The 18,595-nt window shown below is 60.2% G+C and overlaps 1 protein-coding gene across 4 annotated transcripts; it reads left to right on the forward strand.

Annotated features, from left to right (window-relative positions):
* The first annotated feature begins 4,953 nt into the window (after window positions 1–4,953).
* On the forward strand, window positions 4,954–14,027 carry Irx4 (iroquois homeobox 4). Of its 4 annotated transcripts, none has more exons than XM_078018556.1 (6): window positions 4,954–5,121; window positions 9,259–9,403; window positions 9,853–10,104; window positions 10,835–10,950; window positions 11,791–12,119; window positions 12,634–14,027. In XM_078018556.1, the coding sequence occupies exons 2-6, from the start codon at window positions 9,359–9,361 to the stop codon at window positions 13,449–13,451; spliced, it is 1,560 nt and encodes a 519-aa protein (XP_077874682.1). In that variant the 5' UTR covers window positions 4,954–5,121; window positions 9,259–9,358; the 3' UTR covers window positions 13,452–14,027. The 4 variants fall into 4 exon arrangements, with proteins under 4 accessions (XP_077874682.1, XP_077874685.1, XP_077874684.1 ...); XM_078018559.1 differs by lacking the exon at window positions 4,954–5,121 and adding an exon at window positions 5,213–5,339; XM_078018558.1 differs by lacking the exon at window positions 4,954–5,121 and having other exon boundaries at window positions 8,319–9,403.
* The last annotated feature ends 4,568 nt before the right edge of the window (window positions 14,028–18,595 follow it).

The raw sequence follows: 18,595 nt of genomic DNA on the forward strand, positions 1-18,595 counted from the left end.
CGTCCGGAATCTCCCTGGGTCCCCTCCTCCGAGGAGCTGTTGCTGGCTTCTCCACCTGCTGTCCTTGCCTGGAGAGGACCCAGGTGACTTCCTTGCTCTCCCACGCCATTCCGTGTCCACGGAGGGCCATGCTCGGGGTGCTGCCCCAGAAGAACAAGAGAAACAAGAAAAACAGGACAAGAGGAAACCCAGCCCTCTCAGAGCGCCACTCCAGCTCAGCAGAGGACAGGGACACAGACGGCAGAGTCCCTGTGACCGGGGAGGACTTTCTCAGTCCCCAGAGGGGGCACAAGCTCTCGAGAAGGCAGGGACCACGGGCCAAATGGCATCTGTCCTGTGGACCCTGGAGAAGGGGCTGCGAGTCCAGGGGGCGGGGGGCCAACGTGACAGCTGTGACGGGAAACTGAGGGGAAGGGGCTCACCCTAAAGAACTCAGCTGAGCCCGAGAGATGGCAGGGAGGGACCCGCCGTTGTGAGCTGGACTTGTCTCCATGGCCTGCAGCCCATCAGAACGTCTTGTGGCAGACGTAGCTGGATAGGACCATGTCGTGCTGGATGGGGGCAGTCCCACGTGAATGGTGACCTTATAAAGAGGGGAAAGTGGGACACACGGGGAGTGTGCCATGTGGCCATGAGGCAGAGCTAGGGACAGTGCACCTGCAAGCAGCCCCAAGGCTGGCCAGTGCCCACCGAAAGCAGGGAGGCCTGGAGTGACCCCCGGGGAAGACACCTGCTTGTGGCCCAGAACTGTGGACAGGGCGTTCTGCCGTTCAAGGCCCGGTCTGTGGCCTGGAGGTGTGGCCAGGGCACTGGCACAGTTGCCTGCAGAGGGGGAGCAGCCTCACAGAGCCACTGCCCCCAGCTGTTCCCGCCGTGCCCACCAGACATCAGGACCCCAGACCTCTCAGGAGCTGCAGCTCACACAAGAGTCCCCCATCAGTACCAAACAGAAAGTGAACAGGTTGCTAATGCCCGAGTCGTTTTAACTGATTCATTGATCTGAGCACTTCTGAAGTAAGACAGTAAGTGTTCCTGCCACGCTTTGAAGTGAGCTTCAGCTCCCTCTCCCCCCGGGTGGTTTTACAGCCATTAAGAATGTGCTCCTTTTATCTGGGGCCTTCAATTAATTGAATTTCAAAAAATACTCTGAAATGTTTTTTATATAGAAATCGGCCGGCTCCTGGAGGACATTCCCGTGTGATCTGCTGCCACAGTAATTAAGAGCAGGCGCTTTACACTGGTCACTGCTGCTGGGCCGCCGCCGCCAGCTACTCTCAGGTCAAGCTCAGGATTTGTGACGTTCCCCACGAGTCGGAGTCTGGGAAGGAAACTTCAGGTTCTCGGCTGCCTTTGGGTCACTGGCACACTTTCCCAATGGCCTTAAAGGGGACGTGACTGTTCACAGGCCAGCCAAAGGCAACACAGGCCAACGTGGACATGTTCCTCAGCTTCTCGGGCTCTTCCTGCGGCCTCACCCAAACCTCTGTGGGGATAGTGGGGACCAGGTCAAAATGCCAGCAGGAGGCAGGACTCATCAGCAGAGAGCCCAGCCTGCAGGCCGTGCGGAGGGGCTGACCACACGTGACCCAGACAGCTCCTCCGTCCTCTGGTTCGACCCGTGGACACGCGTTGGTACGTTTTACGCAGTTGCCGTGGGACGGTGCGTGTGAACGGGGCCCACAAGGCAGCCATGCAGTTCCCCTCACCACGGGGAGTATGTGTTTTCTTTGTGTGAATGGACAGGACAGCAGTGAGCTGCCTCCATCTAAGGCCTTCTGTCTGCCACTTAATGTTGGGGAGGCCACTCTCACGTCTCTTCTCTACCTATCCACCCAGCTTTCTCTGTAATGGCAAGTCACAATGATGTCCACGTTCCTGGCCACCACACACACTGGGAGCCTTCTGCACAGACTGAAATCAGTCTCACGTGGCTGTCTTTCCCAGCCCAGGCTTCTGTGACTCGAGGCTGTGCTGGGCAAACACCTCAAACTCTACTGCACACAGCCCAGATACTGTTGGAATTGACGCTTTTCATTGTTCATGCCGAACCGCCTTGAAATCCGCTGCTGCAGCTCAGCACATCCACAGCTCAGCACCGTCCACAGTTCAAGGTACTCCTGAAGGAGGGGGAAGAGATCTCTTCCTAGGTTTGCTCCCTGGGTCTCACTGCACGTCAGGAGGACAGAGCGGTAGCAGCAACACCAGATGCAGAGCTGTGAGGTGCCCTCTCTGTGCCCTGGCGACCACACTCTGCAGTGACCACACGGCACTGACCCAGCTGCCAGGCTGCGGTTGCCATGTCTCCCCAATGCCACCCTCTTCTTCTGATGAGTTAAGGCCCCCAGAGGACAGCACTGGCACCCGTGACCCTTCCCAGGTGGCCCTTCTTGGACCGGTGGCACCTCATTGCTCTGGAGAAGGACCTTTTCTTCCTCTGGGCCTGGGGAGTGAGGGGGAAGGACACTCCACGGGCCCTTCAGCAGCACCAGGGCCTCAGTGCGCTGCGCAGGGTGGCTCGGCCCCCAGATGCCTGTGCGTGTTGCAGCAAGGTCCAGGTGAGTGAGGAGGAGGAGGCAGCGCATGGCCAAGCCCCAGGGGCATGGAGACTTTCATTTCAGATTGCACCCTGGCAGCCGTGCCGGCATAGGAGACAAAGGAGGGATTGAAAAGGATCCACAGGGGCACGGCAGTGGGGCGGCTGTGGGCCCTGCTCAAGCACGTGCCGGGACCTGTCCACCAGCCAGCCCCAAGAACTGCTCACCTGCAGAGGTGGCCCAGGCTACAGACCCACATCTGGACTGACCACCCACTCTGAAGCCAGAGAGGGACTTTCCCCTGGCCAAGGCCTGGGCATTTCCACCATTTCCTCAGAGTGCTAACTCAGAGGGCCCTGAAATGCAGCAAAAGACCCAGGGCAGTCGGCGGCAGTGGGTCCACCCAGCAGGTCAAGGGCTGAGAGGCAGCAGAAGGGAGCTCATGCTGTGGTCACTCTAGTCAGAAAACCAGGCCTGGCAGCCCAATGAGGCTCTCTGAGGATGGGTCCCTGAGTAGCAGAGGACACGGCCTCCCCGCCCTGGGAGTCAGGATACCAGTGTTGTCTGGGTCCTGGAGACCTCAGAAGGGCATGTCCAGGCCGCCAGTGACCTTCCTGCGGCCTCCGTGCTTGTCAGCCATGACCGCTCACTAATGAGGCCTCAGTGAACGTGAAGTGAGTTCAACAAATCAAGGGTGCAAACACGCATGTCCTGGCCTACATCTAGCTTTAAGAAGAATCTCTGTCCCACACAAGCTCACAGAGAGGCCGTGTGCCTGTCCCTGTTGGCCCTGAGACTCCTGGTGTCCAGGCAGCCGAAGGGGCTGGAACCAGAGCCTTCTCTCCTGGGGTCAAGCTGCTCCTTCTCCACTTTATTCTTGTTGGAGTCAAAAGGGCCCTGACCCTTTTCCAGAAGGACACTTCCATCTGTCCCTACGTAAGGGAGCCCCACCTCATCTGCCTCCTGGGCTTTGACAGAGCAGGAAGAGCAAGCCCGATCCCTGTGGCCAGGGAGTGACCCAGGCAGCACCCGCATGACATGCATGCCCAGGTAGGTGCCCCGAGGCCAGCGACACCGGCCTGTTTCTGGAGCAGCCAGGAGGCGGAAGCACAGTTTGTAGTGTCCAGTCTTGCTCAGCCTGGCTGGGCACTGCTGGCCCTCATCTCTCCCAGTGAAGAAGCTGGTAACTCAAGACCTGCCCACAGACTACCCCTTGAGCTGCTGCTGAGGTGAGCGATTCCCACTGCGTCTCTAGCAGCTGCAGAGCTCTGAAGGGAAAACAGGACAGAAAGCGAAAGCCTGCACAAGTTGTTCAGAGATGCTCTCCGTCCCCTGGCTGAGGCCACTGCTGTGATGAGGAATAGGCAAAAGGTTCTTTGGAGTGGACATGACTGCAGGGTGGAGCGAGTACCCATCAGGGCAGGAGACACCGACCTACACATCATTGGTTTGGGGCCAGGGTGAGGCCAGGACCTTGCCAGCACCTGGCAGAGGGACCCTCTAAGGGACTTAGTTTGGTCACTTGTCCATGAACCCAAAGGCTCTATAATTCTCCAGTCCCTTCCTGCTCTGGCCTGGCCGGGAGGTGCCCTGCCCCCTGTTTGCCCTCTGTGCTTGCCAAGCAGCAGCAGCCGGGAGGACCAGCTCACTTGTGTCCATTCTTCGGGGGAGAAGTCTGTTGCTGACAGAAGGAGGGAGAGGGATCCGGACCTAGGCCCCCCTCCCCTGCCTTGGGCTCCATGAAGAAGCTGAAGTCTGTTCACCCTGATGCTTGTCCCAGGCCAGAGGTCCAGCCTTCCTGGCTCTGAAGGGTGGTAAGCAACCTCCTTTCCAGGAACAGTGCTTTGTCTTGGGCACACGGCCCCCAGTTTCTGTGATTTTTCACCATTTGCCCCGACTTGCCCAAGTCCCTGCCCAGGGTCTGGAGTCAGAAAAGCTTGGGGCCAGTGTGGACACTAGGCATAAAACCCAGGGTTTTTCTTGCTTAGCATGATCAAGTGGGGGAGGGGCAGGGAAAGAGGAGGAGGGCCTAAAACCTAGCCTAATCCCAGGGATGGCCACCACAGGGCTCTGGCCCCAAACGGGAGTCACTGCCTCTGGGAGAGGCAGGACCCTGGGGGCCCGGAGCCCAAGGCTGCTGGAGCCGCACCGCAGGCCTAACGTGTCAGAATCGGTGTCGCCGCCTTTCTGCTGTCCCGCTACAGCTGGGAGTCTTCTTAGGGCCTGGCGTCCTCTCCCAAACAGCCCCCCACACCCTGCCCGCCCCTCGCCCGCCCTCATCCCACCCTACACCCCGCACGCCCAGCTGGCCGGCGGGGCGGAGGGGAAAGTTGGCAAGAGCTGGGCGCCCGCGGGGGAAGCGTTAATGGGCGGCCGGGTGGGAGCCGCTCGCTCGCTTGCCCACGTCACGCCGGTGCGGGCTCGGCTGACGACCGCGGCGCCTGGGGACGCCGGCGCGCTCCGCTCGCCAGGTGCTCCGCCTGGAAATGTCTCCATTAGTTGTCGCCTGTTCCTCGCCGGAGCGTGCGCGCCGAGCGGCCGCGCAGGGTCCTCGCGGGCGGCCAGGAGTGGCCGAGCGCCGCCGCAGGTAGGCGAGGTCCCGGCGCCCGCCCCCGCCCCCGCCCCGGGGTTCCGAGACCCCTCCCCCCATTCCGAGGAGGCGGAGGCTCCTCACGGCCGCCGAGGGGCGCGGGCGGCGGCGGCGGCGGCGGAGGCGGCGGCGACTCCCCGGTGTGTCCTGGGCTGCGCCTTGCTCCCCGCGGCCCTGGCGCCCCAGCGGCGCGGGCTGGCGCTTCCCCGGCGCAGGTAGGGAGCGGGCTGGGCCGCACAAACTTTGCGAGGATGGCTCTTGCGCCGGAGGGGACAAAGTTTGCTGCTTGCTGATGGGGTCTCGGGAGGCCACTGCGTTTGCTTCAAGTTTCGGGAAGCGGGGTGAGGGGACCGGAACGGTGCTTGGAGTGCGGGGTGCGGGACGCTGGGGACCTCGCGGGACGCAGGGGTCAGGAGCGGGATGGCACGGCCTGCCCTCTGGACGCAGGACTGCGCTCCTTCCTGCTTCTGGCAGCGCCCTTCGAGCTGGCCCGCTGGCCATAGGAGCGCAGCGGGAGAGCAGAGAGAGAGGGCAGGAATGGAGGGCGTTCGGGGAATGGGAAATTAAACCAGCTTGTGCCGCCGGTTTCGGGGGTGCACTTCGAAGAAGCGACCTGCCAAACTCGGCTCCGCCCTGGCTGCATCTCCGACTCCTAGAACACATCTCAACCCCGCACCCTGCCAGCAGTGGTCGGGTGCAACGCTCCAAGGCTCGGCCTTGTTCCTCGGCCCTTCTGCGCTCTGCGCTCTGCGCTGAGCCTTCGCTTTCCGATGGGGTTAATTTGGCTGGCCTGGAAAGAGCTCCCCGTGGCTCTTAGTGCCAGAAGGGGTAGCCCATGGGTTACGCTAGAGCACTAGGACTTGGCTGATCCCAGGAAGGTCAGGGCCTGCCCGTCTCCCCAGAGGCCTTCCCTGGTTCCAAAAGCCAACATCAACCGGGAGCAAAACAGGTGCTCCATAAGCTCCTAGTGTTCAGCATAACCCCCTCTGTCCCCTGGGGCCAGCTTGGACCCTCATCCCCAACTCCTTTCCACCCCTCATCTCCTGTTCAAGGGTGTATTTGTATCTGTGGGACTCTCAAAGTTCTGGACTCAGCTCACTGTTCAATGCAAGCTCATTTATCTGATGACACCCTGAGCTCCTGAGACTCCTGTCTGCTCTTGGACCAGGAACCAGTACCTCGGCCCAAAGCTTGACCTTTTAGGAATGGCAATTAGATCATTTCTCATATATTCATGGAACAAGGATGGCCTAGAGTAGGGGAGCCTCAGCCAGGGTGCAAGCTGTCAGCAGTATGTCGGGTTCGCTGGCCAGAGACTGATAGCGGTGCCTGGTGAAGCCCAGCAAGGTGTGGAGATTCTTGGGGCAATTGCAAGCCCCTGGGTGTGGCTGGACCAGGTCCCTAAAGGCTGCCCAGGCCAGGGCCTGCAGGAAGTGGAGTGTGGGTGTACAGCAGCCCAGGATGTGGAGTCCGTCCGGGGAGCCAGGATTCTTGAGGGGTAAAGGGTCTCCTCTAGTGAGAGCTGGGCGGAGTGGGGACTGGAAGCGTCTGTTTACGTACACAGGCTGGAAAACAATCAGCGAGGGTCGAAGAAAGCCACGAAACCCCTCCCCCAGAGGCCCCCAAGGACGCGCAACGCTGCCCCCGCCCACGCTCCGAGGGTGAGCACATCTGCTTAGAAGATGAATGGCCGCGTATTCAGGGGGCATCGTTCCCCAAGAGCTGAGCTGTGGCCGGCCAGGTACCCGGAAAGGAAATGTGGCTGTCTGTCTGTCAGCCCGGGTTGGCTGCTGGCTGCGAACTGGAATTCCAGAGCAGAGCAGCGCAGACTGCTGAAGCTGGCCCAGCCGAGCGCTTACAGCCGCCTAGGCCTGCCTGGAGAAGTAGGGTGCGTGTCCAGGGGGCCAGACCTGCCCTCGTGACTCCTGCTCCGAAAGCCCCGAACCCTCAGCCGCCCTGCGCTCTCTCCCCTCCCTGGTCCGACCTCATTATTCGGGGAGAGTGAGTTGTTTGTAAACAATAAATAATGAAAAGTAGGAGAATGTTCTGCAAAAGCCTCAGCAAAGCCGGAAAACTGGAAGGAGTTGGGAGGAGGGAGGTGGGGGAGGGGAGGAGCAGGAGGCGGAAGAGCGAGAGAGACAGAGATTCGTTTCCACCGAGAAGCCCGGTGGCTAGTTTCTTATTATTTACAGGAAGGTGGTATTAGCAATTCAGGTGAGAGAGAAATAAACAGACCTGCCACGAAATCAATACAGAATTCAAAAACAATTATTAATGTCATTTGACTCGTGTTCTTTATATATCTCTCCCGGCAACGGACGCTAAACTGTCTGGATAATTTGCATGGAGCGGCTATTCATTATTTCCGATGGTTCTCCTTTGCAAGCAGCTCGGACGTGGCCGGCCGCGGTCCAACGCCATCGGAGAACTCGTATTTTCATCTGTAAATTAAAGCAATTACGCAGCAGATATTATATGATGTGTACTGCGGTCTCCAGATAGTCATCAATCACCTTCAACAGAGCTGTCAGAGCCGGCAGATTTCGTTTCTGGGAGCAGCCTTGCAGCTGGGGAGAGGGCGAGAACGTCACCATTAATTAGAGGGTGACCCTGGGGCGATTCACAGGTCTGAACCCAGGAATCTCTCGAAGCAAGTCTGCACAGCGCCACGGTGCAAGGCTCCGCTCCCGTCGACCATGGGAGGCCTGCCCGGTGGGGCAGAGCTGCAGGGGGCGAGAGTGCCCCAGAGGACCACAGAGCCAAGGGCTGGGAACGAGTTCCGGGTGGCACGGCGCCCCTCCCCGACTGAGGGAGCGTTGGCCTTCTTTTTGAACTCAGGGCAAGGTTCTGAGGCCGGGGACTGCCCCTGGGAAGTCCTACAGTGAGCACCCGGCCCCCTCTCTTGCCCCATGCTCCTCAGGCAGAAAGCTGTGCCAAACAGACCCTGGCGCCAGAGGTGGGGGGCGCCCCAAGTCGCCTCCCTGCACCCAGCCCTGCCGCTTGCCTAGAGAAGCGAGCCTACAGGAGGGGTCCCGGGCCTGAACAAGGAAATCTGTTCTTCAGAGTGCGCAGGGGCTTCTGACAGTCCCTGGCTGAGCCGCGAGGGGCAGGGAGAAGCCCATGGAGGGTGGCCCGCGGAAGAGGAGGGGGAAGGAGGGGAGGGAGGGGAGGCTGCGGCCGTGGGCTGAGCGAGAACTGGAATGACCTCAAGTGGAGAAGAGGAGGGGCCTTTTCCGGGGATGCTGGGCTCCAGGGGTGGCACAGCTGGGGGACGCGGCCCTGGGAGACTCAGCTGGACGTGGGCCACCTGCCCAGGTCCGACTCCGGGGAAAGTCCCGGGGACCACACAGATGAGGGCACGTTGACCTCAGGCAGCAGCGGTTGATTCTGGACTCCCTTTCGTGGCTGTGTTGGAGCTGGACGAGGCTTTCCGGAGACCGGTTAAACAGTGGCGAGAAGCACGGGCGCCTACGCGCGGGGCCTCAGAGCTCTCCTTCCTCCCAGGGCGAGCGCGCGCGAGGAAGGGCGGGCAGCTGCCGCCTGAGCCCGGCTAATTTTAACTGTTGATTACATCTTCACTGAAGACTCACTCGTGTGTCCCTTCATAGGTCTCATTTGTAATTGAGACTAATGATTACAGTGGGGTGGGAAGGAGCAGATGCTCATTAATTAATTTCTAATTAAAAGTGCCTTCCGTCCTCCGGTGACTTAGGAGAAACACCGTTTGTCGGGCCGATATTGTCTCCTGGAATGGAATCCATTTGTTAAAGCCCAATGGCCCTCCGCCCCGGCTTGCGCGGCTCCGACTGCCCTCACCCCTCCCGGCCAGCGTCCAGTGACCCGCACGTCCGCGGCCGGGCCTTACTGCGCGGCGTGGAGCTGACGTCAGTGTCTCCGACGCTTAAAACTGCGCACATCTGACTTGGTTCCTGCGATTCGTTTTTGCTTTGTTTTGTTCTTTTTTTTTTTTTTCAAAATATGTATTTCTGTCGCCACAGTAAGGTCGGTCGCTCCCAGAGCCCTCCCGTGGCTCCGGATTTCGAAGCGGCCACCACCGCTCACTTTCCTTCCTGGTTACAAAAGTTTGCGGAGCGTGTGGGTGATTTAACCTGCTCTCCCGCTTCGTCCTCTCAGACCCTAGGAGCCTGCAGCCCGGGAGCAGGGGCGGAACCACTCCGGCCCCGGCGCGCAGGGTCCTTCCCGCCCCGCCTGTCCGCCCTGGGCCGCGCCCGCCATGTCCTACCCTCAGTTTGGATACCCCTACTCCTCGGCTCCCCAGGTAAGGGGACTCCCCGCAAGGACCAGGTGGGGTGGGCAGGACACGCCGGTGACCCTCTCTTCCCAGCTACAGGCCTTCTCGTGCCAGGCGGGTGGACCCCGAGCCCCTGTGCAAGGCGGATGGGCTGATAAAATCCAACAGGGCGTTAGAATTCATGTTTGTTCCACCCACTGGGCTCTGAGGTGCGTCCCAGAGGGTCTTAGGGACTCGAGGAGCAGGAGCGCCTGGCCTCAAACAGTCCTGGAGCGCCAGGGCCCATGGCCTCGGGAACCGGGGTGATGGGAGCACTCGGGCTCAGAGGAGACCAGGCTCACAGGCTGGCAGAGAGGGACCGTGGTTGTAGGGTGCGGAGACCGGGAGACCCCTGGGAACGGAGGCGAGGCACTCCCTGGGGGAAGCTCCTCCAGCCAGGATGCCCGGCCCATCCTCGCGGCCCCTTTCTCCCCCAGTTCCTGATGACCACCAACTCCCTGAGCACATGCTGCGAGTCTGGTGGCCGCACACTGGCTGACTCGGGGCCCGCAGCCTCAGCCCAAGCGCCCGTCTACTGCCCGGTCTACGAGAGCCGGCTGCTGGCCACTGCGCGCCACGAACTCAACTCAGCGGCCGCGCTCGGTGTTTACGGGGGCCCCTACGGCGGCTCGCAGGGCTATGGTAACTACGTGACCTACGGCTCGGAGGCGTCTGCCTTCTACTCGTTGGTAAGGGAGCATCCCAACCCTCCCCCGCCCCGCCCCGCCCCGACCCTACCCTGGATTTGCCAAACCCACTCCCTCGATCCAAGGTCGTGAGTCCTCTGGGTCCCCCAACTGCTGAGGGTTGTCTTCGTCCAGCTGGGCTCCCCAACCAGTCCCTCGGAAGAGGGATCAGGGACACCAACACTCCGCCCGCCGGGTTCAGGGTGCCCCGCGGGTGCACCGCTGTACTTTTTATGTTTTCCACTGAATTCCAATAAGATCACTGGCTCTACTCGCCAAGCCCCTCTTTCTCTTCCTCTCCCATCCCCTCCTTCTCCCTTTTCTCCCTCCCCTGCTCCTCACTCCCACCCTCCCTTACCTCTCCTGCCCTCTTCTTTCCCGGTTCACCTACTCTCCCGGCTGGCCACTGCGCCTCTCCATGACCCTTCTCCACACCCACCTCTGCTGTCCTCTTACCCGCTCTGATTCTCTCTTTTCCCCCTTCATTTTCCTTCTCCTTTCTATCCTGTTTCCGGAACTCCAGTTGTCCCCTCTCCAGTTTGGGGAATGGAGAACCAAGGCCTGGGGAGATGAGCCTCAGGCAGGGCCTGCTGCAGGTGTGGACTGTGGGTGTGAGTGGGGACTGCCCGGGGATGTGCCTGGGGATCTGACCGGAGCCTGGGGAGCCAGGGGACCTAGGAAAAGGGCTGTAGCTGGGTGGTGTCTGTGACCCCAGACTCCTCTGCTCCTACAGAATAGCTTCGACTCCAAGGACGGGTCGGGATCTGCGCATGCGGGCCTCCCGCCAGCTGCGGCTGCTGCCGCCTACTACCCTTATGAGCCAGCTCTGGGCCAGTACCCCTACGACAGGTGAGGGACCATCAGTGGTCACCACCTCCATGCACAGTCAACATGCCCCTCCTGGGAAGTGGGGAGGCAGGTCAAGCCTGCTACCACTGAAGTCACCTGCCACCGTGGTCCATGCTTCTCAGCTCCTGGCCAGCCTGTACTGCGGGGAACTAGAATTTGCCCCAGTCCCCTACCCCACCCCACTCACGCTGTAAAAACTGCTCTAATTTCTGAGGACGTGGCATCTGGAAGGCCCAGTCCACTAAGGCGACTTCCTCAGGAGCCTCAGTCACCTCCCTGTACCCCAAGAAGTAGAGCCCTGGTTGAGTGTCCAAGCAGAACCCACTGCCCCTGCAGAGGGAGCCATGAGGGGGAGACCCTGCAGCTGTCCGTGCCCAGTCCAGGCCACAGTGTCATTCCATCTTCCTGGGTGACCATAACAGTTGAACGCACTGAGGCAGCAGGCAGCTTTCTGCTCCGGTCCACCATGACCTTTCCTGGCAGGGACTTGCATATTAGGGTGGGAGGTCACCTGCCTGCAATGTGTTCTTATGGCTTGGGGATCAAAGAAATAGGAGTGAAGCCCCATCGAGAACCTCAGGGAAATATCTCTGGAGAGTGACAGAGGCCATGACCTCTCCCGCTTGGGAATGAGCCAAGCTCCCTGTCATATTAATGACATTCTCTTAGACCTCCGCCCACAAAAGGCAAGGCGTCCCCCCCCACACACACACAACCCGACACAGGGAGGCAAAGCCCTTCCCAGCGTCCCTGGCGGCCCTGCCCCCACCCCCAGGGTCGGCCTGGGCGGCGGCTGGCCCTCCGCTGCGATCCGTGTCCCACTGTAGAGCCTGTCTCCAGGTACGGGACCATGGACAGCGGCACGCGGCGCAAGAACGCCACGCGCGAGACCACCAGCACACTCAAGGCCTGGCTGCAGGAGCACCGCAAGAACCCGTACCCCACCAAGGGCGAGAAGATCATGCTGGCCATCATCACCAAGATGACCCTCACGCAGGTCTCCACCTGGTTCGCCAACGCGCGCCGGCGCCTCAAGAAGGAGAACAAGATGACGTGGCCGCCGCGGAACAAATGCGCAGAGGAGAAGCGGCCCTATGGGGAGGGCGAGGAGGAGGAGGCCGGCGAGGAGGAGGCGCAGGAGGAGCCCCTCAAGAGCTCCAAGGTCGAAGGTGAGTTGGGAAGTTGGCCCTGGGGTCAGCCAGGCTTCCAGGGGACTTTTCCAGGGTTTCCTAACACCTAGAGAAGAGCAGCCAGGCACAGAGGGGAGCTGAGCCAAGCAAAAACAGAACCTCCCAGGACCAGCTGGGTAGCAAACAAGTTGTGGGTAAGGCCCTGTGCACCTGGAGACTGTGGTGGTCCCCCTGGACACACAGAGAGAAGTCCAAGTCATGTTTTAGAATGTCTCTCTCTCTCTCTCTCTCTCTCTCTCTCTCTCTCTCTCTCTCTCTCTCACACACACACACACACACACACACACACACACACACTAGAGGTTGAAATCAACCTAGTCCCCTGTGTCACCAGGTGGAGTCCTGGGCACCTTCAAAGGAGATGGAAAGACAGAGAAGGACCTCAGGCCTTTTCCTTGTCCAGTACTGGACTCCATAATGTGGCTTAGGAGGAGTGGGCGACTGGTGACCCACCGAGCTGTCTTTTCCACTGGCCTGTGTTCTCTTCTGGCAGAGGCTGTCAGCAGAGAGGACAAGGAGCTGGAGCTCAGTGACCTGGAGGACTTCGACCCACTTGAGGCAGAGACCCCAGAGTGTGAGCTGAAGGCACCCTTCCAGCGCCTGGACAGCAGCCTGGAGCGTGGCCCTGCTGCACCTGAAGGCCCTGGCACTGGAGGCAAAGAGGCCTCCGGCCCGCTCCGGGTGCCCTTGCCCACGGATGGTGGAGCTGCCCTGGATGAGGACCTGGAGAGGGCCCGGAGCTGCCTCCGGAGCACAGTGGCCAGGGAGGAGCAACAGCCAGGCACAGAGGGTGACCCACAGGCCAAGCTGGGCTTTGCACCTACTGGGACGCCAGGGGGTCTGGAGTCCAAGCCTCGCATCTGGTCACTGGCCCACACGGCCACTGCCGCAGCAGCCACTGCCCTGAGCCAGACTGAGTTTCCGTCCTGCATGCTCAAGCGTCAAGCTTCTCTTGCCCCTGCAGCCACATCCTCCACACCCACCTCATCCTCCTCTGTGGTCCCGGCACCCCTAGGTGCCCTGGACAGGCACCAGGACTCCCCAGTAACCAGTCTTAGAAACTGGGTGGACGGGGTCTTCCATGACCCCATCCTCAGGCACAGCACTTTGAACCAGGCCTGGGCCACCGCCAAGGGTGCCCTCCTGGATCCTGGGCCTCTGGGACGCTCTCTGGGGGCCAGTGCCAACATGCTGACAGCGCCCCTGGCCCGCACCTTCCCCTCTGCTGCACCCCAAGATGCCCCAGCTGCAGGTGCTGCCAGGGAGCTGCTGGCCATGCCCAAGGCTGGGGGCAAGCCCTTCTGCGCCTGATGCCACCTGTCCAGCATGACAGAGAAGGGAACCAGCGCTGGCCCAGAAGACCAGACTCTTTTTTACTGAGTTTCCAAAGGAAGGCCAGAGCGTGGCCAAGCCAAGGCTGCCAACATACTGGGAAGGAGCACTGGACTCAGTCTCCCCAGGGCCACAGAGAAGCGTGTGCTGTCACCAAGATCCCCTGGACCCACCTGGTCATGAGTCTACCAGAGCCATCCCCCTGAACTCCTGAACCCAGCAGGGAGAGCCTCTCACAGCAGATGGGAGCATCCTTGAAGCATCAAGTTTACATCCAAAGTGTGCAAGGAGAGGGCGTTTGGGCTCCTGGGCTTGTTTTGTGTAGCTGTCTCCGTGGGGTTGGGGGCATGCCGGTCTTGGTTATGAATTCTCAGCCTGCTCATCTTCTGACTTCATCCTCAGCACATAATGCTCACCAACAGCACTTCCACCAAGTTTACACTGTTGCACATTCTTGACTCGATAAAATTATGTTTTTTAAAATGTATGTTCACACCAATAATTGCCTGCTTCAGAGAGAGGCTAATAAAACCCAGTGATGGTGTTTGCATTGCAGAGTGAACACATTTCAAAACCTGGGGCTTGAGAGTTTGCCAGAGGAGGTGGTGCTGATGCCCATGGGAAGGAATGAGGTGGGGCTGGGCAGGGTGGAGTGGGGTGGGTGTCCACCAGACAACACCTCCATAAAGTCCTTGTCAACCCAAGACCCCCCTGCCCCCTTGAGTCCACCAGAGTCCTACCTAAGCCACTGAAAACAGGAGAGTGGCTGAGAAATCAGAGCCTTCTGCTGGACTCCTCCTGTAGAACAGTCAGAGAAAAAACTTTTCCACTTTTCCCATTGCCAGACTCCAGAATTTTGAGACAAAAGGAGTTTCTTTGGCTGAATTAGAACAAATTTTAGACTTTCTAAATTCCTAGGGCTATGTCCTGGGGGAGGGGGGTGCATAGGAGCCACCCTGCCCTAAAGCCAGTGCCTGCGGAGGCCCTCCGCCCTACCAAAGGGGAAGTCAATTGGTCTTCCCTAACCCGGCCTCACCCCCTGTAGAGGCCCTTTCTCACGTAAATTAGGGCTGTAGGGGGTGGAGCTGGGTGGAAAGATCTCCCAGGCAGGGGGAGAAGGGCTGGGCAGAATTAGAGGGTCAATTGAGGGAGCACAGGGGCAGAGCCTGGCCTGGGGAGGGTCCTGCCTGCACAGACCTCTGGCTTCCATCAGATCCCTGGTTCGAACCCCATCTCCACTGGCCGAGTGGCCGCCAGCAGCTGCTCCAGCCTGGGGTCCTCACTGATCTCCCCGGGGCATCCTGGCATCCTTCCTAGGGGTCCTGCTGCCCTCTGGCTCACCATCAAGCCTGCTGCTCTGGCTCCCAAGGGCCTCCTAAAAGTTCCAAATGGCCACAGGGAGCTCCTGAGGGCAGGACAGCACAGGAGATGCAGGGACAGGGCAAAAGTGGCCTTTGTCCAGGACGGAGCCAAGCGCTGGAGGTATGCAACTCCTTCTTGAGCAGGCGGGCAGGCAGTCTAACCTCCAGGGACAGAAAAGGTCTGGGCTTTCTTCTGCCAGCCTAGGTCCTGGGTGGGGCGCATCTGGGGCCTCCGGATGCCCGGGTTTCTGCAGAAAGGCCTCGGTTGGCAAGGAACTCTGGAAGACTGGTCGGTCGGCTATCGAGGTCAGCCTTGGCGCAAGTTTAGGCACCCGGGGAAGAGGGAACCCTGCGCGGCAGGGCGCATCCGCCCGAGCGCGCGAGGCGGCCCCGCCGCCGTCGGGTAATTGGATTGTACCGGCCTGCGCTGTCACCGCTTTCACTTTCACTCTCTTGGATGATATTATCGAGGTTCGGAAGCTCGCCGCTGATGTGCCTGTCAAAAGGCTGCGGCGGGAGCCCCCGGCCTGGCGAGCGAGCATCAGCCAAGATAATTTGAAGTGAAATTTTCATTTTGACAGTAAACCCCTCAATTTCTAAAGGCTGCGCGCTCCGAGAGCTCGCTGGCAGGGGAGGCTTTGCAGAAAGCCCACGTCTTAGACTGAAAAGGGCAAAAGAACTCGAATTAGTTGTAATAGATAAAAGGGCAAAAATAAAGAGTCAAGGGTACTTGACAGTAATAGCGAAAGTGGAGTCTCAGGGGAGACGCGTTGCGGCCCGAGGCTGGGGCGCCAGGAATTTTAATGCGACCCAGGGCGGCCTCTCCAGCGCACCCCCACCCGCCCTAGACAAAGCCAGAGATTTTCAGCAGAAATAAGCCATTTGGGGGCTAGGCAGGGATGAAGGCTGGGGCGGCAGACATCGGGGACTGGGACTCAGCCTGGCGTCCTGGTGGCAGGCAGCTCTGCTGGGGCCTTGAAGCCGCAGGCCAGCACGCCGGTGGCTCCGTAGGCGATCCCGGCCAGGGAGCAACTCGGACCCCAGGGCCCAGAGGGTTTCTGCTGCTGGCCAAGCTTGTGGCCCTCAAGATCTCCCGGGCAGAGTCCCTGGCGCCAGGACCCGCCTGTCCCTGCGGCCCTGGGCGTGGGAATCCCACTTCGCTGGAGCCCCCAGATCTCAGTGGAACTCGCCTGTTTGAATACACGTGAGGAGGGGCTCCGCCACACCGAGACCCCACAGCCCCGTCCCTTCGCCTCGGGAGGCACAGCCCGCCACGCTCGCCTCGCGCACCCTGACCCGGCCTTGGGGGCGCCCCCACCCCGCGGCGCCCGGACGGCCCGAGAAGTGGGCGGGGCCCTCACGGGGTTGGGGAAGGACGTCGGGGGGAAGGGGGTCCGGCGGGTCTCCGCGGGGAAGGGTGGCCAGCCCCGACTTCCCTCCCGGGGCGCCCGCGCGGCGCGGGCCGGCGCTCGGTCACTCAGGCGTGGCCGATGCAAACACGCGGAGAGGAGAGGCTAAATTAACGGCGCTCTTTACATAGAGCCAAATAAAACTGTAATCAGCGGCGCGTTACTTTTCATTAAGCGAGTCTGACAGCAGCATATTCAGACTCGACAAGGGAACAGGCGCGGGAAATATACGGCTCTCCCGGCCGCCCGGTCTAAGATAATTCCTTAAGCTCCATTAACAACTCCTAGCCGCAGGAAATGGGCTCCGGAAAACGTCTCCAAATCTAAAAGCTTTATCGACCCCTCAAACCGTGGCTGATGGTTCCATTTTTTTCTTTTTTCTCCTTTCCTTTTATTTTTTTTTTTTAACTTAAGGGAGAGACATCCAGCAAGGTAATAGAGTTTGACACGACACCTTCTTAACTAGAGAGAGGCAGGGAAGCCAGCCCTTAAATGATATTTAAAAGGCAACCAATTAAGATTTAAAGTGGTCGTCTCCTGAGATCATGCAGGCGATGTACGCCACCTACTTCTCCCCGGGCAGGCCTGCCTGGAGCTTCGCTGACGAGACAGCCTGCTGGCTTTCCCCCTCATCCCCTCCCTCCCTCTCCCCCTCCCCCTCACTCTCTCTCCTCTCCTTCCCTTCTCCCTCTCCTCTCTCCCCCTCCCTCCATAAAGAGAGTACTGGAAGAGATACACCGGGAACAGAGGCCGCAGACCTTCCACCTCCTCAGGAGGACCCTGGGCTGGTCACTAGACAGGGAACAGTCTCCTAGCGCAGGTAGAGCGGCCACTAGTCAAGGGAGACTGAGCCCTGACTCTCCTACACATGTCCAACTGCTTCCTGCTGTCCCTGGTGGCCTCAGCATCCCAGAGTGGCCTGTCATCTGGGCCCCAGTGTGGGGTCAGGATGATGGCATTAACATCAGAGGACAAGTAGCAAGCTGCCCCCAGACCACAGCCAGCCATGTGGATCCACGGGGCAGGGGATGGCCCCTCACCCTCCTCTTCCTTGCCCTGTGCTGCTCAGGATGGCTCTGAGGGAAGCTGGGCACCCCCTTGCCCTCCTGGGGTTACTGTCCCTGGTCATTTGTTCCTACTGGGGCTACCACACCAGGAAGTGCTCTCCCCAGTCATCTCCTGAGAAGGCAGCAAGGCCCAGGAAAGGAAATCCAGGACCCTGTGATTTGACCCCAGTCCAAGGCCAGGGTTGGAGGGAAGCCAGACAGTGGGAGGGGGAGGGGGAGGGGGAGGAGGAAAGAGTGGAGGAAAGAGGAAGAGAGGAGAGGAAGGGAGGAGGAGAGAAGAAGAGGAGGGGAGGAGAGAGGAAAAGGAGGAGAGGAGGAGAGGAAGAGAGAGGAAGAGGAGGGGAGGAGGAGAGGAGGAGGGGAGGAGAGAGGAAGAGGAGGGGAGGAGAGAGGAAAAGGAGGAGAGAAGGAAGAGGAGGGGAGGAGGAGGAAGAGAGGAAGAGGAGGGGAGGAGAGGAGGAGAGAGGAAGAGGAAGGGAGGAGGAGGAAGAGAGGAAGAGGAGGGGCTGAGGAGGAAGAGAGGAAAAGGAGGGAGGAGGAGGAAGAGAGGAAGAGGAGGGAAGGAGGAGGAAGAGAGGAAGAGGAGGGGAGGAAGAGGAAGAGAGGAAGAGGAAGGGAGGAGGAGGAAGAGAGGAAGAGGAGGGGAGGAGGAGGAAGAGGAAAAGAGGAAGAGGAAGGGAGGAGGAGGAAGAGAGGAAGAGGAGGGGAGGAGGAGGAAGAGAGGAAGAGGAGGGGCTGAGGAGGAAGAGAGGAAGAGGAGGGGAGGAGGAGGAAGAGAGGAAGAGGAGGGAAGGAGGAGGAAGAGAGGAAGAGGAGAGGAGGAGAGAGGAAGAGGAAGGGAGGAGGAGGAAGAGAGGAAGAGGAGGGAAGGAGGAGGAGAGAGGAAGAGGAGGGGAGGAGGAGGAAGAGAGGAAGAGGAGGGGAGGATGGGAGGAGAGAGGGAGGGAGGGGAAGGAAGAGAAGGGACTAGAGGAGGGGTGGAGAGGAGGAGATGGAAGGAGGGGATGGAGGGGAGCCCGAGGGCAGAGCAGGGGCCTGGAGCAGGGAAAGAGGGAAAAGAGCAGGAAGTGGATGAGAGGAGTCCAACAGGGAAGGGCAGGTGGAGGGAGGGAAGCTCAGTGGAGGTGACAGGGGGCCACATTCCCTGGCATCTGACCTCTCAGTCCCCAACTGCTATGGCAGGAGGAGTCTGAGCTAAGGTCCCTGTGGGGAGGCCTGGGGGTCGAGCTAGCAGCTTGGGGGCATGGGGAGAATAGAAGACAGGGAACCACTCGGTGCTTGGCCCT

This window comes from Ictidomys tridecemlineatus, chromosome 1, assembly GCF_052094955.1.
Source record: "Ictidomys tridecemlineatus isolate mIctTri1 chromosome 1, mIctTri1.hap1, whole genome shotgun sequence".
Lineage (NCBI taxonomy): Eukaryota > Metazoa > Chordata > Mammalia > Rodentia > Sciuridae > Ictidomys > Ictidomys tridecemlineatus.

Coding starts and splice junctions, on each gene's coding strand:
- Irx4 (XM_078018556.1), top strand. CDS start 9,359: ATGTCCTACCCTCAGTTTGGATACCCCTACTCCTCGGCTCCCCAG. Junction 10,951..11,790: donor GGCCAGTACCCCTACGACAG/GTGAGGGACCAT, acceptor GCCTGTCTCCAG/GTACGGGACCATGGACAGCG. Junction 12,120..12,633: donor CAAGAGCTCCAAGGTCGAAG/GTGAGTTGGGAA, acceptor CTCTTCTGGCAG/AGGCTGTCAGCAGAGAGGAC.